Source organism: Lasioglossum baleicum, unplaced genomic scaffold, assembly GCF_051020765.1.
Source record: "Lasioglossum baleicum unplaced genomic scaffold, iyLasBale1 scaffold0021, whole genome shotgun sequence".
Classification (NCBI taxonomy): domain Eukaryota; kingdom Metazoa; phylum Arthropoda; class Insecta; order Hymenoptera; family Halictidae; genus Lasioglossum; species Lasioglossum baleicum.
Genome location: NW_027469081.1, coordinates 414,121 through 432,634, shown reverse-complemented (window position 1 = coordinate 432,634; position 18,514 = coordinate 414,121). Strand labels below are relative to the sequence as shown.

At 51.0% G+C, this 18,514-nt stretch overlaps 1 protein-coding gene across 5 annotated transcripts in view; it reads left to right on the top strand.

Annotated features, from left to right (window-relative positions):
• Positions 1-18,514, top strand: part of Rdx (BTB/POZ and MATH domain-containing protein rdx) — a 99,140-nt gene that overhangs the window by 68,528 nt on the left and 12,098 nt on the right. For all 5 annotated transcript variants that reach the window (XM_076444839.1, XM_076444835.1, XM_076444838.1 and 2 more), the window contains one exon: positions 11,709-11,853. In XM_076444839.1, coding sequence (XP_076300954.1) covers positions 11,776-11,853 — 78 coding nt within the window. In that variant the 5' untranslated portion in view covers positions 11,709-11,775. The remainder of the gene's footprint in view (positions 1-11,708; positions 11,854-18,514) is intronic.

The window sequence follows — 18,514 nt, the reverse complement described above, 5'->3', positions numbered from 1 at the left end:
AGAGAGAGAGAGAGAGAGAGCCTACGATCGATGATTGAAGCGCGTGCATGGTTAGCCATAAAACGTCCGATACCGATAACGATAGCGATATCGAAATTCATATACGCTGTCGTAAATTAGTTTCGCTCTCGTGCATGTATCATTTCCCAGATTTCCTGTCGACGCAAAATTCTCTTTGCGTTGATCGAGAGCCTTTTTCCGGCTGAATATGTGTTTGTTCATAGGTTTACGGAGAACCGTGTCGTCTCGCTTGCTCTTCGGTCATCGACGAGCAGCTCGCGTCGTGCTCCCACACAAGAGCTTCCAAGATCTTCTCCCCACCGCTTATTTTTATACACCGAGCCCCGATATCCGCGTACAGATTTATCTCTTTTGCAACTAATCGTGGCGGGGAGCGCAACTTTATTTGTCGCGTTGTACATTTTTATCCCGACTCGCGGCGACTCGACTCGTTGCATATTCAAGACTCGGCCGAAGCGGATAACGCCGATGTCCGTGTCGGGGTGTCGAACGGCTCGTCGCAATCATTCAAATCAGCTTTTCCGAAGCGCGAACCGGTTTACGGGTAACGCAGTGGCAAACGTTCCGATAAAGGTGCATGTTCCGTATTTTTCTTGACGCGTCCATCAAAGAGCGTATATTTTAAGAACACAATGTGGCGCGGTTCCGCCGCGAAGAAACTCGAGTCACACTCGTACCGCATATGACCCGCGAATATGGAAGAAACAATTTAGCGGCAGATACTTAGGATAAGGCAAACCCGCGAGTCGAGGCGATCGAATCAACTCCTACGAGTGTAGCCCCGATTACATGACGGGTTAACGATAGAGAGAGAGAGAGAAAGAGCCGGGGTTAGATTCTCACCTCCGGCCGGTTTCATTCATTCTGCTCGGCAGCCGCGAGCAATTATCGCGGTGAACCCGGGACGATACACGCGTAACGCTTTTACAGCTTCGCCGCTTGTATTCACCGTCTTCGCGAATTAACCTTTACCTATTTGAGCGTGTTTGCACGTTTATGTAACGAGCTGCGCGCGGTTCGTTTCCGTTCCCCTCGCAGTTCGCTTCCGTTCCCCTGTCAGTTCTCGCAGCCCACGAGCCCGCGAACAGCCTCTGGAATATCGCAACGTCCTCGTTCGGAATCGTTTAGAACGGTCGCGTCAAACCGGCGCTAACTCGTCACTACAACTCCGCAAACAATTCCCTCTTTCGCAGTTATTTGATCCATGGAACGACACTCGAAGATCGAATCGGATCTCGAAGACCGGATATATCGCATTCCTTGGCCAACTAATTCCAGCTGTTCGAGCTGATAACAGTAACCAAGAACTTGGAAGCCGTTCTCCGATCTTTCGCAGCGATACGAGAAGATGCCCGATAGCGTTGTGTTCTCGAGTGTACGCGCTCGGCTCTATCTAAAGCTTTTTATCTCGACGATGATGTTGGTTCCCAGAAACGCGCGCGCACGTTTGCTCCGGATTTTCGGTCCACGAGAACGGTTTTCTCGAAAGGCCTTTTGTGACCTCACCTTGGAACCTTGCAGGACTTGCCGTCGCTCGAATCAATGTCGTCAATATTTTACTTTGTATATAGTCTCGACGACTGCGACAGAGATTTTCAGCCAAGAACGAGATATCTGTTCGGGAGCGTCTCGATTCGGGAAATCGTTTGCCCAGCGTTATTATTATATCGCGAAGAGACTCGAGGCCAATCGATGTCCGGTGCGCGATGAAATAAAGCCGAGCACAAAGGCGGACTGGTCGAGGGCAGGAGGGCAGGAGGACAGGAGGATAGGAGGGGGTCGGAAGGAAGGAAGGTTGTCCCTCGCTAGCTCCGCAACCTTCGGCTTCAAGGGTACAGGGCCGTGGTGCGACGTCCCCTCGGTTTTTCGCCCTCTACCTCTCCCTCTCCCTCTCCCTCGCCGTCTCTCGCAGGGGGCAGGGGGCTGGAGGCTATGGGGCTATGGAGCCATGGAATTGTTGCTGGCCAGCATTCGCGCGGAATGCAAAAGCTCTCGCGAACGCCGAAAAACAGCCTGACGCTTCCACGAACTTCGTCCCCTCCCTCCTCCGGGAGAGAGATGGTTGGCTGGCCCCTGGCGAAACACGTTGTCCGAACAACCAAATTAAATACACAAGGTGCGTATTTCTGTGATTTCGCATTCGCCGGAGGTCTCTTCTCTCCGCCCCCCACATTCAGATACAATTGGTCGTCGAAATTTTACTTGATTTCTATTCTCCGCAAACGCGAAGGAAATATCTCGACGCTGCTTCTCAACTGGCCAGCAGGACAGATTTGAACATTTTTAAACGAACCTCGAGGATAGGTTGAATTAGGGGATGATAATCGGTTAGGGTTGCGGAAGAAGGGTTGAAAGCCGTAATCCGGGCTTATTCGATCATTTTCGACGTTCTCGATTCCGCGTAACTACCGATCGATACGACAGCTTGTTAATTGAATAACGCGGGAAGAGGGGCGGGGTTATCTTTCTCCTTCTCTCTTCATTTCTCTCTCCCTCCGTGTCACACTCGTTGGCAGAATTAATTCACCGAGTTAACAGCGCAATTAGTCGGCGCTGCGTCCTACAACACTCGACACAGCTGCGCGAAACGGAGAACCACTGGCAGAGAAGGAGCTTTTGTCCGGTTCACAGCCCGAAGTGCAATTCGGGTTAATTGGGGAACAAGAGAAACGTAGAGTGGGGCGACGGAGGGAGGGGCGGGCGGGGTATAGACTTTACGGAGGAGGGCGTGGAGTCTCGCTTCGCTTCAACTTGGGTACTTTGGCCCTTAACTCCGGCTTTCAGCCGACCGAACCGGGAAAATCGATCGAAACCGTCGAAAGGAAAATACTTTTGCGACGCGTCTCACCTTAGAATAATCTTACGGACTCTCTCGACCGGTTCGTCAAAACTACATTCTTCGAGCGATGGAATAAAACGGATTCGATTCTCGGCCGCGTTTGTAAAATACGGAATTCGAAAAATCGTGAAAGATTCTTAGCTTCTCGATGCTGTAAATATTGACGGACCACCCACACGCTTCGGTTTTCAAGCTGTACAGGATGTTCCGTCGAGCGAGCACAAAGGATCCCCGAAAACGCGATCTAATCGACGTGCCGGTGTAATTTCTATTCCAAACAGCTTTTCTCGCCGAATGTTGCCTTGACAGGTAGTCGGAACGCCGACCTGTAGGTACACAGGTACGATCGAGCCGGGAAGAAAATCGTTGGGCCTCTTGGTTCGCGTGTTCCTGCTCGTCGAAGGGAAAACCTGTATCGCTTATCCTGGATCATCCAAAACACGACGATTCCCACGAGAAACTCGGAGCATATAAAACTAGAGAAAGAGAGGAGGAGGAAGGGATAGAGAAGTTCCAAGGACCACGACAGACAACGCGTTCCACGGAAGCTTCTTTGTTGCGCTCGATGGCCGTTGGTTGTTCGAAGTTCCTAGCGCGTTTCTCGAAAGGTGCAGCTGGAACGGTCAGAGAGAGAGAGAGAGAGAGAGAGAGAGAGAGAGAGAGAGAGAGAGAGCCCAGAGCACAGAGCCCACGGCGAGGCTGGCTGCGGGCTCGGTCTTTTCTACCTGAAGAAGAAAAGAGAGAAAGAAGAAGGAGAAGGAGCTACACGGAGGAGAGGAGAAAAGGCCTGAACCTCCTCGCAGGACTCGGTCGTCCTTCGATAGGGCCATAGGGCCGTGGGGCCGCCGCGGGGCCAGTCTTGTTTTCTCTATCCTCTATCCTTGCTGACCGAGTCGAGAGAGCCAACGCGGACCAAGGGCAGGGAAGCACTCCCCTGGACTGTACTCTCTACTCTTGACTCCCAACTCCCGACTCGTTTCCAACGGGGGCCACTGGCCCCGGCTATGTGGGATATACCGGACGACCTTGGGCCTCATGGCCAATTTGCGAGGTCCATTCCCTCCAGATGAGCTCTTACGGCCGTCTTATTAGCCACCGAGTCGCTTCTCGCTTCTCGCTTTCCCCATCCTCCGTGGAATCTCCTCCCCGACGCGCGACGACTCGCTTTTCGGCGCGTCAACCGAGATTGTTTTTTCTCAAACGCGTCCAGTTTTGTACCAAGACTCGCGTCCGGCAATGTATGATACAGAGAGCCAACGTTCTCGTTGCATTTGCCTTTTTTACGGGACGCGAAAGCGAGCAGAGCGACGCGTGCACACCGTCTTGGATAACGACGACTAATGATCGGTGAAGAAACTAAAATTACCGGCGAACACACGGGCAACAGCATGGTGGACGTGGTATTTTCAAGCCTCGGGTCCGCGTATTCGCCGCAATTACGTGGCCTGCCACTCTTATTCGATTACCATTTGTAATTCCCCGTTTTAATGGTCGAGGGAGGGGATATGCCGGCCCTGGTTGCGCGTGTTTATCCACCGATTCAATCTTTTTGCACGTGGAAGGAAGACAACGGGAAAAACTTGTCCGATTAAAAGGCGTCTCACGGACGGCGTAAGACACTCGCTTCGGTAAACAAACTAACTCGCAATCAGCTGCTCGCGGACGGTCTTCATTCTTGCCGCGCGACTCTAAAATTATAATCTACTCGCTGAATAATCGCTGTCGCGCGTAAACTCGATATTAAAACTCTCAAGGTTATTTCCACTGTGTCCCGATTCGAATATACTTCGATCCCATTCGAAGCATTTCAAAATTACGCGAGGAATTTCGCGGGTTGAATTTTCCGTTGGAGCAACTCGTGCCGATATCTCTTCTATCGTTGCTTTTTCGAAGGCAGGTTGAGGCGTCGGAGTAATTGTTGTCGCGACTCCGTAAGATCCGTGCTCGCTCACGGTGAACTTTAGGCCGCGGACGTGTGTGCATCTCGAACGATTCTTACACGAGATTCCGCAAAGCTCTTGTGCAGCGATCCCGTCACGAATCGATCTAGCGAAGCGTTACGCGACCGTCTATTTCCACGGTCATCGGTTCCGCCACGTGTATGTGTGTGACCATTAAAGTCAATGCCGGAGCACACGCGACACGCGCGGAGGCACGTCGATTATAGGTTCGACGCTTTATCGAATTTTATCGTGGCGACATGAGGCCCGCGCGTGAAGAGAGGCCAAACCCACGGTTGCTCACGGTCGGCCTGGACTGGTCTTGTTCCCGTTCTCTCTGCCCCTTCGTCTCCCTCTCTCTCTTCTTCTTCGTATCTCTCTCTCTCTCTCTCTCTCTCTCTCTCTCTCTCTCTCTCTCTCTCTCTCTCTCTCTCTCTCTCCCTGTAGAACGACGTCGCGCGTCTCCTCGGCCGGTTCGTGCCTCTTCGTCGAAGCGACAACTCGGCGCGTGCGAAACGGCCGCGAGAACCGCAGTCGACGTCGCGCCCTTGAAGAGAGTTAGCCTTTGTCTTATCACAGTCGGCTTGCGCCAGGCATCAGCCTTGACTTCGCCCCTCTCGGTTCTCTCTTTCCCCTAAGCTCTGCTCCCACTTCGTTGCCAAGTTTGCGGCGAAAATCGCACGGACCGGCTCTCGAAAACTGTCGAGGCTTCTCGGAGGCGAAAAAAATGTCTCGTTCAACGAAATAGAAAACGTTCGTAAGGCGAATCGAGCGTTGTTTTAAACAGTCACAGAATTCGAACGCGCAGGTGTTAACTTCGAATATATGTACTACTCGGCGTATCGTGATTTCCGAGCGTTGCGTAATTCCTCGTTGACGAGTCATCGATGCGGTACGCGCACCACCCTCATTAATCGTTCGGTGCAGCGATGAGCAACAATCTTTTTCTGGAATCTCGGCGAGCGATTCTCGCCAGGATAACTGTAACCGCAACCTTGGAAACAGCCTAATCGATCGGTCGAAAGGTTACGCTCCATGAAATTTTCTCGATTTCGAGAAGAGCTCTTTTATTCCGGGTTCAGCGACGACAGATCCCAAATTGAATATCCAGCTGGAATCGCGGCCAGGGAATTTCAGTGACTTTTCCGGCGATAGCTACCTCGTCCGGTTTCCGATTTCTGTCGACGATCTCGGGTTTCTTCGCGTCTCTTCCATGTCCTCGTTTCTACCCGCCACGGGACGAGATAAAACCGCGAGCTTCCGACGACAAGGAGCGACAAGGAGCAACGCGAAGCGACACGAAGCGACGCGCAATTTATTTCCTCGAACATCGTCGTTACCGTCGACCAGTTTCTTCCCAGTATTATAAAACCAGTCCGAATTCACGCTACGATGCGTTCGACTACCATCGAGTCCCTCTTTACGAACACTCGAACAGCACCCACCGATTACGAAATATTCAAAGCGTCTTCCTTTTCTCGATCGCGCTTCATGCCGAATCCCGTTCGAACGGAGTTATTGTTGCGAACGACGATCGACGATCGAACGCGCTCGAGTACTCGCAAGGGAAGGACCCCAAGTGTCCGACTTCGATTTTGATAATTTTTTGTGAGACGATGGTATATGGATCCCTAATAATGTCTGCGAAACATTAGGCGTAGTTACTCGATAGTTTTAAAGATATAAACAATGAAACTTTCATACCTTGTTGATATACCATGTGACTTGCAGCTCAAGTTTTCCAAGTTCATTTGTTTATAGCTTTTAAACTACTGAGTAGCTACACCTATCATTAGTTATTATTATTACTACACCATCTATTCCGACACTAATTTTATAACGGAAGAAATTTTGAACTGATTGCTTAAAATTTTGGGGAAAAATATTATTAATCATTTAAGTAGATTCGGTATTTTATGGAAAACCAGGAAAAAAATTATTTTCTCCTTTTTCGTGACCACGATGGGTCAAATGATCCATTATAGATTTTTTACTTGACAATTATTGAAATTGTAAAGGTGTTTTCATGGGAATTTATTGAATATATGTTTTGAATCCTAGTGTTAACACTAAACTTCCCGAGCCTTAAAAGTAACTGGCACATGCTCCCCCTTATAAAAATGACAAGGTTGATTTTATTTAGACTTTGTGCAGCTCCTATCGTAATGCATGCTCTACTAAAGATATCTATACAATCATTTCTTATGAAATCAATTTTATTATTTAAATAATTGTAAAATAAAAAGTCTGGAACCGGTTATTTTGACCGGTGGCGGTAGGTTTAGTGTTAATGCTCGCCGTGCACAGGGGCGTAATTGGATCCCATACATTTTCGGAGAAGACTGGAAAGGAAAAGCTTGTCTGCACGAGTATTCATAAAATTATATTGATTTTAAAAAGAGAAGTAAGCAATACATAAAAAATTTGGAACACATCGCAGATAGCATTCCTAGAAAATTTCTGGAAATTTTCCATCCTCCAACTTTTTATTACCGTTTTTACCAGCCTGGGGTGCATTTGCGCCCTACACACAGAGAGGTGTGGTTAAACAGAATATTTATACGATGTCGTAAGGAAAAAGCATGTGTAGATCTCTATCGAGAGCTGCTGTTCGGTCTCGCTTCATTTCCTCGAGAGCGAAAATGAACGCAACGGCGTTAATTAGTGACGCGTCAGTCCCGAAGCAGCCACGAAGACGACGATTCCATGGTTCACAGGCCCATCCGAATTCCGAATCCGTTGAAACGGAGTCGTGGGCCAGGCCGGAGAGCTCAGGGGAAAGTGGAACACCGCTGCTCGCCGCGCCGCGCTGGTGAAAACGAGGAAGTTGGGTGAAAACCGCGTGCACCAAGCCCGAAACAACGCAATTATAGCGAACGTATCGCGTTCCGAGAATAGATACTCGACGAATCAGCTTCCTCGGCTTCGGTCGAGTCGTTCACCGCAGATTTCTGTTGTTGCTCCTTATAAGTTGCCAATCGTTTTGAATATTGAGAAAGAAAACCTTGTATAAACGATCGATCTCGAGGCAGGAGATAAATTGTTGTCCGAGATTTATATAAGATTTGTCCTGGAGTATAAAACGGTTGATGAAAGGCGTGCGTTTTCCATCGAATTGACGTCGTATCAATTCGACTTTCCTGACCCTCGAGGTGAACGAGTGCGACCCTCTGGCAGAGGGTAGTTCACCCGGTGTACACCGTCGGGCGCAGCCCTTTTTCGTGAAGGGAACGCGCCGCGCGCCCACACACGTGTCGTTGGTAATTGTTAGCGTTATTAACCCTCTCGGGCTCGAGTCGCTTTGAAAGGATCACGGCAGGATCATTTGAGCACGTCGCAGCCCGGGAAACGTAATTGAGGATTGAAGGGGTCGTAGACTTCGGTAGGTTGGCCCGAGTTACCGAGGAGTTAATTCGAGGCTTGATTCCGTCGCAAATCCGCGAACACGAATTTAAAGAAAACCTCCGCTCGTCCCGCTCCCTTTCCCTCTCCACAGCTTTCGAACCGATCCGACAAAACTTCCGGCAAGTTCGGGTTTCACATCCGGTGTGATACATTCTGGCGAACGTTATCGCCGTCACAAAGGCGTCCGCCGGCCCCCTTGTCGCCGGATGGGTTAATATCGGTGTTTATCCCCTTCCAAAGGACAACGTTTCCGCTTGCATTCGCGTCGCGTCGCGTCGCGTCGCATCGCGCACAGGTAAACTGCTGCCCGTTGCTGCGAAGAAGACAGCCCGGGCGCGACACCAGGACAGGGGGAAACCCTTCCTGTGTGCCTGTTCGTAATTCGATTCGTCGAGATCGTCGCTTCGGCCGATAGCAAAATTACGCGTACCTATTCACCGAGCGGACCCGCATTCCTTCCGCCTTCTTTACAGTAACGGGAAGTACGCACGGCCGCGATTATCGAACGGGGAAAAAACGATCCACCGAGATATCGCGAGATATTAATTACTACGGCAACCGTTTTCGACATCTCGAATCCAGCCCCACACTCGCTAATTAACTCGTCGATTTTTGGTACGCCTTCTTCTTCCATGGAGGGGCGACGAAAACTAAAAGTTTACTCGAATCGATATATCTCCAGCGATCGTTTAACCAGTTGCAAACGCCTTGCGCGAGACTTCGTTTGGTCTCGTCGGAAGAATCGAAAGCATTGAAACGAAGACGAAGATAGAATCGAAATGAATACGAATGGCCCGATATACATATACATAGAGGCACGAGCGATCCAACACACGCGATGGTGTACACGTGTCTCGTGTCTACGCCGCACCGATCCCCGATAAGATACGGATCTTTTCCGGAGGATAAATCGAGTCCCCGGCCACGCGAAAAAGACTCTCGTTCTCTCCTTTCACTTTCCAATATGCTGCACAACCAGCGGATAAGAGAAATCCCGCGATCGCGTTGCTGTCGCCGACCCAAGAAAAACCGACGAATCTTTACCGGCTCTGGCTCCGACTCCCGTCACGCCGAGACGGGATGAGGCATTCGTGAAAGCGCAGACCACAATTGGTGCACGGTAATCCGAAGAGATGGTAAAGATGAAATTCGGGCGTCGAGGTCCTTATCGGTCCTGCTCGGGCTCAACACCGATGAACAGAATATGTATTTATTAGGTTGGAGGGAGAGTTCCGTCGTATTCGAAATAAGCAGGCAATTTCGCTCGTAAAACAGGGAAACAGGAATCGACAGGTTATCTGAAAGATGGCAACAAGCTGTTACAAATAATGGAAATCGTATGATTGAATAATATTGAACATATATTTTTATATGATAAATTGATTTAAATGTTTTCTTTAAAATACGACAAAACTTTTTCCCTCGAACCCACTAAAACCGAATTTGTGTTATTTCACCAGTTTTCCTCTGTTTTGTTTCATCCATTTTATGCGAATAGCTTTTACATTCGAAGTAGCGTTGGACAACATCAGTTGTACAGTTACAAAAATGTCGCGTCCAAGTATTAACGAGTGTGCGATCCGATCGGTGGAACCTTTAATCCTTTTGGGGAAGGAACGGATCGGGTGTCGAGCGGGGCCCGTATATCCGATTCCGAGTTTTCTCCCATAATTGGTTTGGCGCATGGCGCGCCGATTAGCCGAACGGTGCGCGAGGGTTAAATGTCTTCTTCGTCGACGTATTAGCGGTTGCCTTTTACGCAACCTGTCCTGTCCTCTCCCCTCGCCACCGTCGAAGCCTGCTCTAACTTTCACTTCCACGTTACTCCCACGTTGCCTTCGCGCTATAATACTATACGTTGGATGGTCGGGTCGGGTACGGTCGTGCGGAGAACGGGGAAGAGGTGCTCCAACGCGGCGAGCTTGGTGGCACACGGCAGAGAGCTCGGAACTCGGAGCTCGTGTTCCCGACAGCGAGCGGCGGCGCGGCGACGACATTTCGCCAGGAGAGAGAGATAAACGGTTCCGTCGTGATCCCACCCGAGGCACGAGACCCGAGGTGAACGTAACGCGAGCATTTTTGTGGGAAACGAGAGACCCGGGGATCCCGTGGCGTGCCGATACCCACGGATCGACTTTTTCCACGGTACGCACGCGGAACGTCGCACTGTGCCGTGCCTGCTCGCGAGGACGATCGACGGAATGCCAATTGCCACCGATCCTATCGTCCTCCGAAATACCACGCGTTTTTGCACGGATTCGTTTCCACGAATGTCACCGGATTTCGAAAACCAGAGATGGGAGGTAGAGCTTAAGGGGGCAGTCTCGTTTCCAGGATTGCGGCGCCTTCTCATAAAATATCAATCTAGGCCGCGGTCGCCCTCGAAAGTCCTATTCTTACGTTTACGAGGAGTAATTTGCATTATTCATTGTTTCATAGATGTCGCAAACTGTAAGAAGAATTACAGAAAAAAAATAATATAATAATTTCTTTCCTAACAATTGTAGAAAAAAATGGTGACTATATAATTGATCAATACAGCTGTATTCTTGAAAATTTAACCATTGAATTTTATTTTCGAATCGGAGACGAACTTGTGCAATCATCTGATATTTTCATAAAGCTGCGACAGCTATACGCTGCTGCCGAATAATGCAAATTACGCCTCGTAAACGTAAAAGTAGGACTTTCGAGGCCTAGATTGATCTTTTAACTTGCGCTTTTGACTACTGGAAAAGCCCATCTTTGCATTATCGAGAAATGAGAAGACGTATCCCGTCTACCCCGTTAAAAAACGAGTCCACAAAAGTGGCCCAGTTTCCGCGAAAGCGGTGGTTCAGCGCAGAAAGTTCCCCAACGGGCAAGCGCGCAAGGTACGTCGAAGAGCCGAAGGATTAACCTGACCGAACCGTCGCCCTTATCGCGTTAGCATATCGATCGACTGACAGATAAGGGTCGTAAGATTAGGACAAGGCGGTGCATCCCGGTTTCCCGAACGACTCGGGTCCGATGAACCTGCGCGCGGGGGCTAATGCACTCGAGAGTAGTCGAGAGTCGATGATGCTCAAGCAGTTGTTCCGTACTTGGCGCACGTGAGCACCATCGCGTGCCCTGCATACCCTTCTTCTTTCATGCTTCTTTCACCCCTCCACCTCCACCGCCTTCTCCTCCTCCGCCCCTTGTTTCGCGTTTTCATCCCCTCCATCGACGTGTCCACCCTTTTCGTAGCATCGAGCGAGTCCCCTCGAAGAGGCGCGACTGTTCCATCCTCGTGACGGAGGTCGATCAACCGTCGCTGACCTTCGTTCCGAGAAACTAGAGAATTTTCCCATTTCCTTCGGCTCTTTGATCCTTCCTTGTCCCTCGACGACACAAACAAAGAACTTCGATCTCGATGCCGAAGAAGGGTGTCGACCTCCTCGCTTCGGACTAACGCCCTTATACTCTCGGTCGTCGTCTCTCCAACGGTAACTATAATTGCTCGGTGTCGTTTTCTGTTGCAGACTTGCGGTGAGCGACTGTGCGCCTCAAACATCGCGGGTCAGCTCGAACTTGCACAGCAGCAGTAGTATGGCAGTAAGCCGCGTACCGAGCCCACCACCGCCGGAAGTGAACACCCCTGTAGCCGAGAATTGGTGTTACACGCAGGTACGTATCGATGCAAGAACGACGATTATCCTATGAACCAGATGACCCCAATGACCCTAGCAAAAATCGAGTCCCGGTAGTTTAGATCAGTCTCGCTGAACCGAGTATGTAGTCCTACAGAGATTCGCGAATCGGTGCAAAGGGAGGATCGAGAAGATCGTCTGGTCGCGCGGCGCACGCACTCGCGCGCTCCTGGCGCTCTCATTCTATTTTTACTGGTCGTCCCCTCGCGATGTGAACGACCTGCAACTAGATATCTTGTTCCTCCCATGCCCCGCGGATCCTCCGACTTGGCCGTGGAAACGTTCGCCGAGTTTCCCGGCGAAATTGCTTAAAGATTCGCGATCTGTCGCCGCGAACGCCTTCGACGCATCAGAAGCGACCGATCGCGATCCCCCGATATTCTGCGTCGAACAAACTTCATTCGCCGTCGGGAAAGTTTGCCCATAGGCGGCAAGATCTTCGGGAACTGGGCCTCGGCCACAGTTTACGCAACGGAGAAGTTACGGGGCCTGTTGAATTCTCTAGAAGGATTGCGATAGGGTGTATTGAGCAAAGCGCGGATCTTTTCTCTCTCTATCACCGGGAATCGCCGAAGAGAGTACTCTCGGTTTTCAGAGAACGCGTGCGCGAGAGGGAGCGAGAAGGGGAGCGCACGGGGCCTCTTACCACCGAATCGAAAGTCGATTCGTGCTCCAGTTAACTTTCGTAATGCACACCGATTTCGCCGCGTCAGCACCGGGTGCAGTCGGCGGTGCAGCAATCGCGCGCACCATCGCCGCCGCTGAATCTGTCGTAACTCGCGGCAACAAGCCGATCGATCGACTCGATAAAACCGTAGAAAGCGTCGCGGCGTCGGATAACCGATGCTGTTGTCCGCCTTTCGAATCCGTCGAGCGCCGCGACCATTTTCCGCCGTCGAACGCAGCCGAAAGCTTCCGCTGGGAAACGGAATCTTTCGTCTGGTCGATGGTCGTGTCCCTACCGACAGAAAATTCGTTTGTTCGATCGTCGTAGACTCTGATGTCCAGCAGGTTTCATCGATATCCACTCGACATCGTCCCGAATCTATCAAAATGTCCCAAGCAATTCCCATGCGGTAGCTTGTATTCGGTTCGTAATAAGTTCGATCGCTTTCGGCGTCGTCGCGTCGCGCGTCGGCCGGTCCTGGGCGACCAGGCCCGCCCCACGCTGTCTCGCTAATGGTCATTATCACTCGTTGCCTTTCATTTCCACGTCGTTATCTCGGGGCACGTGTTCATCCTCGCCAAACCGAGCTGCTCTCGTCCATCGTCGGATCAAAGCGCCGTGAAAATAATGCCTCGAGCCAAAACGCTCCGAAGCGCCGCGCCCAGCCGCGCAGATAGACCGACTATTTTCACTGGCCCGCGAATGTGTCCAGGCCAAACGAGACACTTTGAACGCGCGCAAATTATCGGTAATTGATTTTCACCGCGAAATTCTCATTAGCGGGTCCCATTACCTTTATCGAACCAATCTCGTTTGTCGACTCGATCAAACTCCCTGAAAAGTTGCTACCATTCCGAGAACCAACCCTCGAGAGCTTGGTATTGCGGATCGATGAGACTCGAGTCGGCGAGGATGTCGCGCGAAAGACGAATCCTTCGAACGAGCGATCGTTTGTGCTTCGGTGCTTTGGTGCTTCGGTGTGTGCCCGGGCACCGTGTCCACGATTCTACCGGAAGCCTCGACTTGGTCTGGTGCTTGAACCCGTGCGCGCCGCTCCCGTAAACGGGCACGGGTGATTCAAGGCCGATCCTCGACGACCGCCGGCACCGGGTTGAACGACTCCCGGGGGCGTCGACCGGGCCTTCTCCCTTCCTCGCCGTCTCGCTCCGCGGTGTTTTCTTCTATGCGGAAACGTTGAATCTCGTCGAATCGTTGAATCGTTGAACGCGATGAACAAACGAGTACCTCTTAGCTGGCTGGGTTGTGTCCTGGCTTCAGCTTCGATCCGATCCGATCCGATCCGATCCGATACGATCCGCTCTTCTCTTGCACGGAAGGCTGAATAGCGATCCTTCTTATCTCGCCATCCATAACTCCCGGAACGAGGACAGACTCCGAACAAAATCAGAAATTCCCTGCTTGCAGCGGGATGTACACCCGGAGGATTCGCGCGCAGTTTTCGTTCGAGCGTTAGTCGACGATAGCGTGATCCCGCTTAACGCAAATTATATATCGTGGCCCGGGCAGACCGGTCGATCGACCCGCTAGCATCGAATCGCAGTTGCGTCACGCCTAGCGACCGTACGACCATCGCAAAGAATCGACGATTCGTCTCGGTTTTCTCGTCGGCGCGGCGGGAGGGGATAAATCGGTTCGTGAACTGTCAAACTCTTCCGTATTCCGTTTAACAGGCGTTTAACCGTGCCGAAGAATTTACGAGCAGCCCGATTCGTACACGGCGAATCTCGTCCGGCGTTAAGAGCTTCCGCAGAATGTTGTTCCGTCCCGAAATAGACTCCGGAACGATCGACGGTGTTTGCGAACGCGAAACTGGATCGGAGCGTCGGAGAACTCTCGGACCGATCCGTTCGCGAAATCGTTTCTTAATCCCCGAGGCCAGTTTTCCATCGATTTCCCCATTGAGGCTTATCGTTTCTCTACGGACGCGACCGGTTTCGTGCGCCGTCGTTCGACGGAGGTGTTTTCACGGCCGCGATCGATGGAAGCGCGCCGATCTTTGACCCGTGCTCGTTCCTGAAACGCGCGTTTCAAGGACGATTATGGTCGATCATCGCGGGTTGAACGACTCCCGGGGCCATCGACCGGTACACCTCTTTGGTTCCTCGTCGCCTCGATCCTTGGAAACGAGCGAGTCGTATCGATATTCCCTCCACCGGACTGCTTAACAGTACCCAAGTCCGATTAACAGTATCCAGAGGATCGGTGGGTGGCACGATTTCCTCCGGTTCCATTTTTTTCTTTCTCTCGTGTCTCTCTCGGGTGTCTGAAATTCCTCACGACTCCGACGTCCCGACGTTTCGATTACCACCGGCTCGTTAAACTTTAAATAAATCGGCGTCCCGTTTCGTCGGCTCTCCGACTCGTCCTCCTACCTCGAACGATCGCATTTAATCCTTATCCGCGCGATAAGACCAGTCGCATCGTCTCATATTCCGCTCCCTCAATCATTCGCGACGTTCGTTCATTTGCTTATCTCGCCGATTATTCTCGCGTGAATCGAGTCGTGATAGCAAACTAGATTATCGGTTAATTATATTGGCCCAATTCGATTCGCCGTTAGCTTCAACCGCATCGGTGTTTATCGGCCGCGAATCACCCGGTTAACAGGACGGGAGTCATTTACGAGAGAGAACGGCTCTCTCTCTCTCCCTCTCTCTGTCTCTCGGCTAATGAAATTTGTCGAGACCATTGTACAACGAGCTAAAATCCGGTAGTCGGTCTTGCGCGCAAAGCTGATGCAACAAGACGGAGAGGGTCAGTGTGCAGGCCACGTGACACGTCCGCCGCGTTTTACGAAAGGAGTACGCGCGAACTCGCGTTCGAGAGGATCGATCGAACGCGTAGGCAGACTTGGAACGCGTCCAGGCTGCGTTATTACGCTCGAGGATACCGAAATTAGAGTCGGAACATAACGAACATCTCCTCCGTTATTCGGAAATCTACGCGGCCCGGATCGATATCGACTTCCGGCGCGTTCGATTCGTTCGCGACCCTAGAAATCGTTTTCCTAAGGGATTTCGCGGAGAGAACACCGCCGCGACCCGGAAGAATATCGCGAGAGCGATAAAACCTCGGCTCGAACGTAAAAACGCGGACAACGTGGAAGAAGACGGTGCGTGGGTTCAGGGTCGTGTTTCACGACTTCCGGCGTCGGCCGGTTGAATTTCGCAACGCCACCTTGAAAAGAACATTTTCCGGCCGTGAACCGTCGTCCAGGGACGTAACTGGTTACGAGATTACACGCACGAGCGTGCGTTGAACCGCCGTGCCGCGCCGTGCTCCGTGGTGAGATAGCCGACGCCGCGCCGCGCCGCACCGCTCCGCACCTCCTACCTGTTTCGATGCGAATGTTGACCTTAAACTTCCGATGCGCGAAGGTCACGCCAAAGCGAAGATCATCGAACTCACGGCACCGCGTATCCTCTTCTCGAGTCGCACTCCGCGCAGTGTTCCCCTCGGAAGAGCACGACCGCCGCGCCGTCGCGCGTACACCTCTTCGCGACCGTACGGCAAACTTCGAAATACTCGGACGCTTTTCGCTCGAAATTTCGCGCTCCGAACGTTGAACGCGCGTCGTTACCATCGAGGTCCGAGACCGGAAGCCCGAGACAGTGCGTTACCGGTCGATAGGTGGGAACAATTGCGGGTGAAAGCTGGCCGAGTTTGTCTCGGAGATCGACAGCGATTTCTACCAGGCTAAACTTTATATATTCGAAAGTTCGTCGGCGAACGATATCGACGGGAGTTTGAAAAGACGCGTCACGGTACATCGAGTCGCAACGAAACTCTTAATTGATTGCAACCGCCGATCGAAATCGATTATCCGTCCTCGATTGTTTCGCCTCCGCCGATCGATTAACGAGGACAAAGAGAAATTTGCCGAATCAAAGGAAACTCGAAGAGAGAACGATTCCCCTGGCGTCGAACGCGTTACCAGCGCAGCGGCGACCGTGATATCGAACGTCCCCGCCCCGTCGAGAGGCAATATTTTGAAACCGGAAGCGCCACCTGTGTCGCCCGAATAGCTGATTCTAGCCTCGAGCTTCCGTTAGAACCGTTCCTCAAGGTCCGACACGTGGAGAATACGACGAAACTAATTTAGAATCGGTCGGTAGCGTAGTCTTGCCAATGCTTGCCGTATTCGATTCCTGCTAGAACCGGCACTTGCACCATCGACTCCAAACGAATTCCTTTTCGAATCGATTGTACCGAATTTCGCGGAGTCGTAAATCCCGTTTCGCTTCCTTGCGACGATACTCGGAGCTTTGGCGAGGTTACAGAGTAACAACGCCTAGTTGAAATAACTTGTCAATTTTGGAAGACAACACTTTACATATCTTTTGAAACTTAACAGTAAGGTGGAGTGGACCAAGTCCGCCCTAGTTTTTGCAAAGCTGGACTTTAAACTGATGTATTTTCAGTCTGGTATGTAAAAACCTAACGTTCTTGGTATCAAACGAATTAGTATTATGTAGGACTGTAAATTTGCTTGAAAATGATCATTTTGATAGGATATTGTACAAAGTGTCAAGTAGGACGCACTTGCCGCGAAAATGGGGCAAATCCGTCTCTGAGATTTAAAAATGCTTTCGAACCTTGTTTCACGTGCTACGGGGCGAGGAAAGAATGATTAACAAGCCTGCTATATAAAATGCTTCTTATATTGCATTCAATTATATTGTTTAGTTTTATAGTTATCCATTTTTAAGCAAACAGTTTCTGTGTCGTGACTCGAATTCTAATTGGTGAGAGGGCGATGCGTTTCGGTCGTCGGAATGGAAGTGTGCTTTAATAAAACTGTGAATTAGATGAGATATGTATGGGAAATTGCAAGTGCTTCTTTGGCTAAACTTGCTCTGTCAAGGGTTTCGTTCACGAAGGTCTCGAGGTGGTGCCGATGGCATCGAAATAATTGTGCGTCGCGTCGAGAGTCTCGAGCTATTGCAGCCGACCGTGTCCAAATCTCACGTTCGGTCTGTTTGAGACCGAGCATGCTCCGTTGTCGTCAAATTCGATTAAAAGCGCAGAGAACACTTGTCATAACGAGCGTTTCCAAGAAATAGTTGTTGAAAGTGCGACAGGTTCCCCTCGGTTTTATCGCGATCGTGTCGACACGTAGCGATTACCGCGATCTACGCGACACGAAGTACGCATGTATCTATCTCGCGGGGAAATTTTACGAGCGATTACCGATCGATCCGAGGTCTGCCAAGGTTGCGTCTTACGCCGAATACGGCATACGGTTAACAGAACAGGCTTGCTTGCGCACACCAACGCGCACCGCGCGCAACAGCAATAGATCGCCGATAAAAGGGCCCCGTCTCCGAACGGATGGCAGGCGAACTAGACAAATAGATTTGGCTACGGGCACGGCTTCGTTCGCCAAGGTCGTGCACACGCGTGACGTCAGGGATCGTTGACTCCTGGGGGCTCGACCTCGGCTTCTTCTTCGTCTTCGTCTTCCTCTTCCTCCTCCTCCTCCTCCTCCTCCTCCTCCTCCTCCTCCTCCCTCCACTGCCCCTTCTCGCTTATCTCTATCTTGCTCCTTCCCCTGCCGACGCGACTCGGAACCACTCAAAGCGATTTCAAGCGAAGCGCAGAGTTCAACTCCGCGGAGAATCGTTCGAAAGGCTTCTCGAAACGATTCTTGGAAAAATCATGGCGAACCAATAGCCGCGTTAAATATCTTCGAGAAGACGTAGGCGGTCGAAGGGTCGGTCCGATCGAACATCGCGGAACTTTTTAACCCTCGTCCGTCCCTCGTGTCAATTTGTCCGAAACTCCGTGACTTTTGTTTTCTTAACGCGAAACACATAACTGCGAAACCTTACAAGGGAAGGCCCGACTTCGATTTTGATAATCTTTCGTGAGACGATGATATATGGAGTCCTAATGGTGTCTGCGAAATATTAGGTGTATGTAGTTACTCAACTGTTTTAAATATACATAT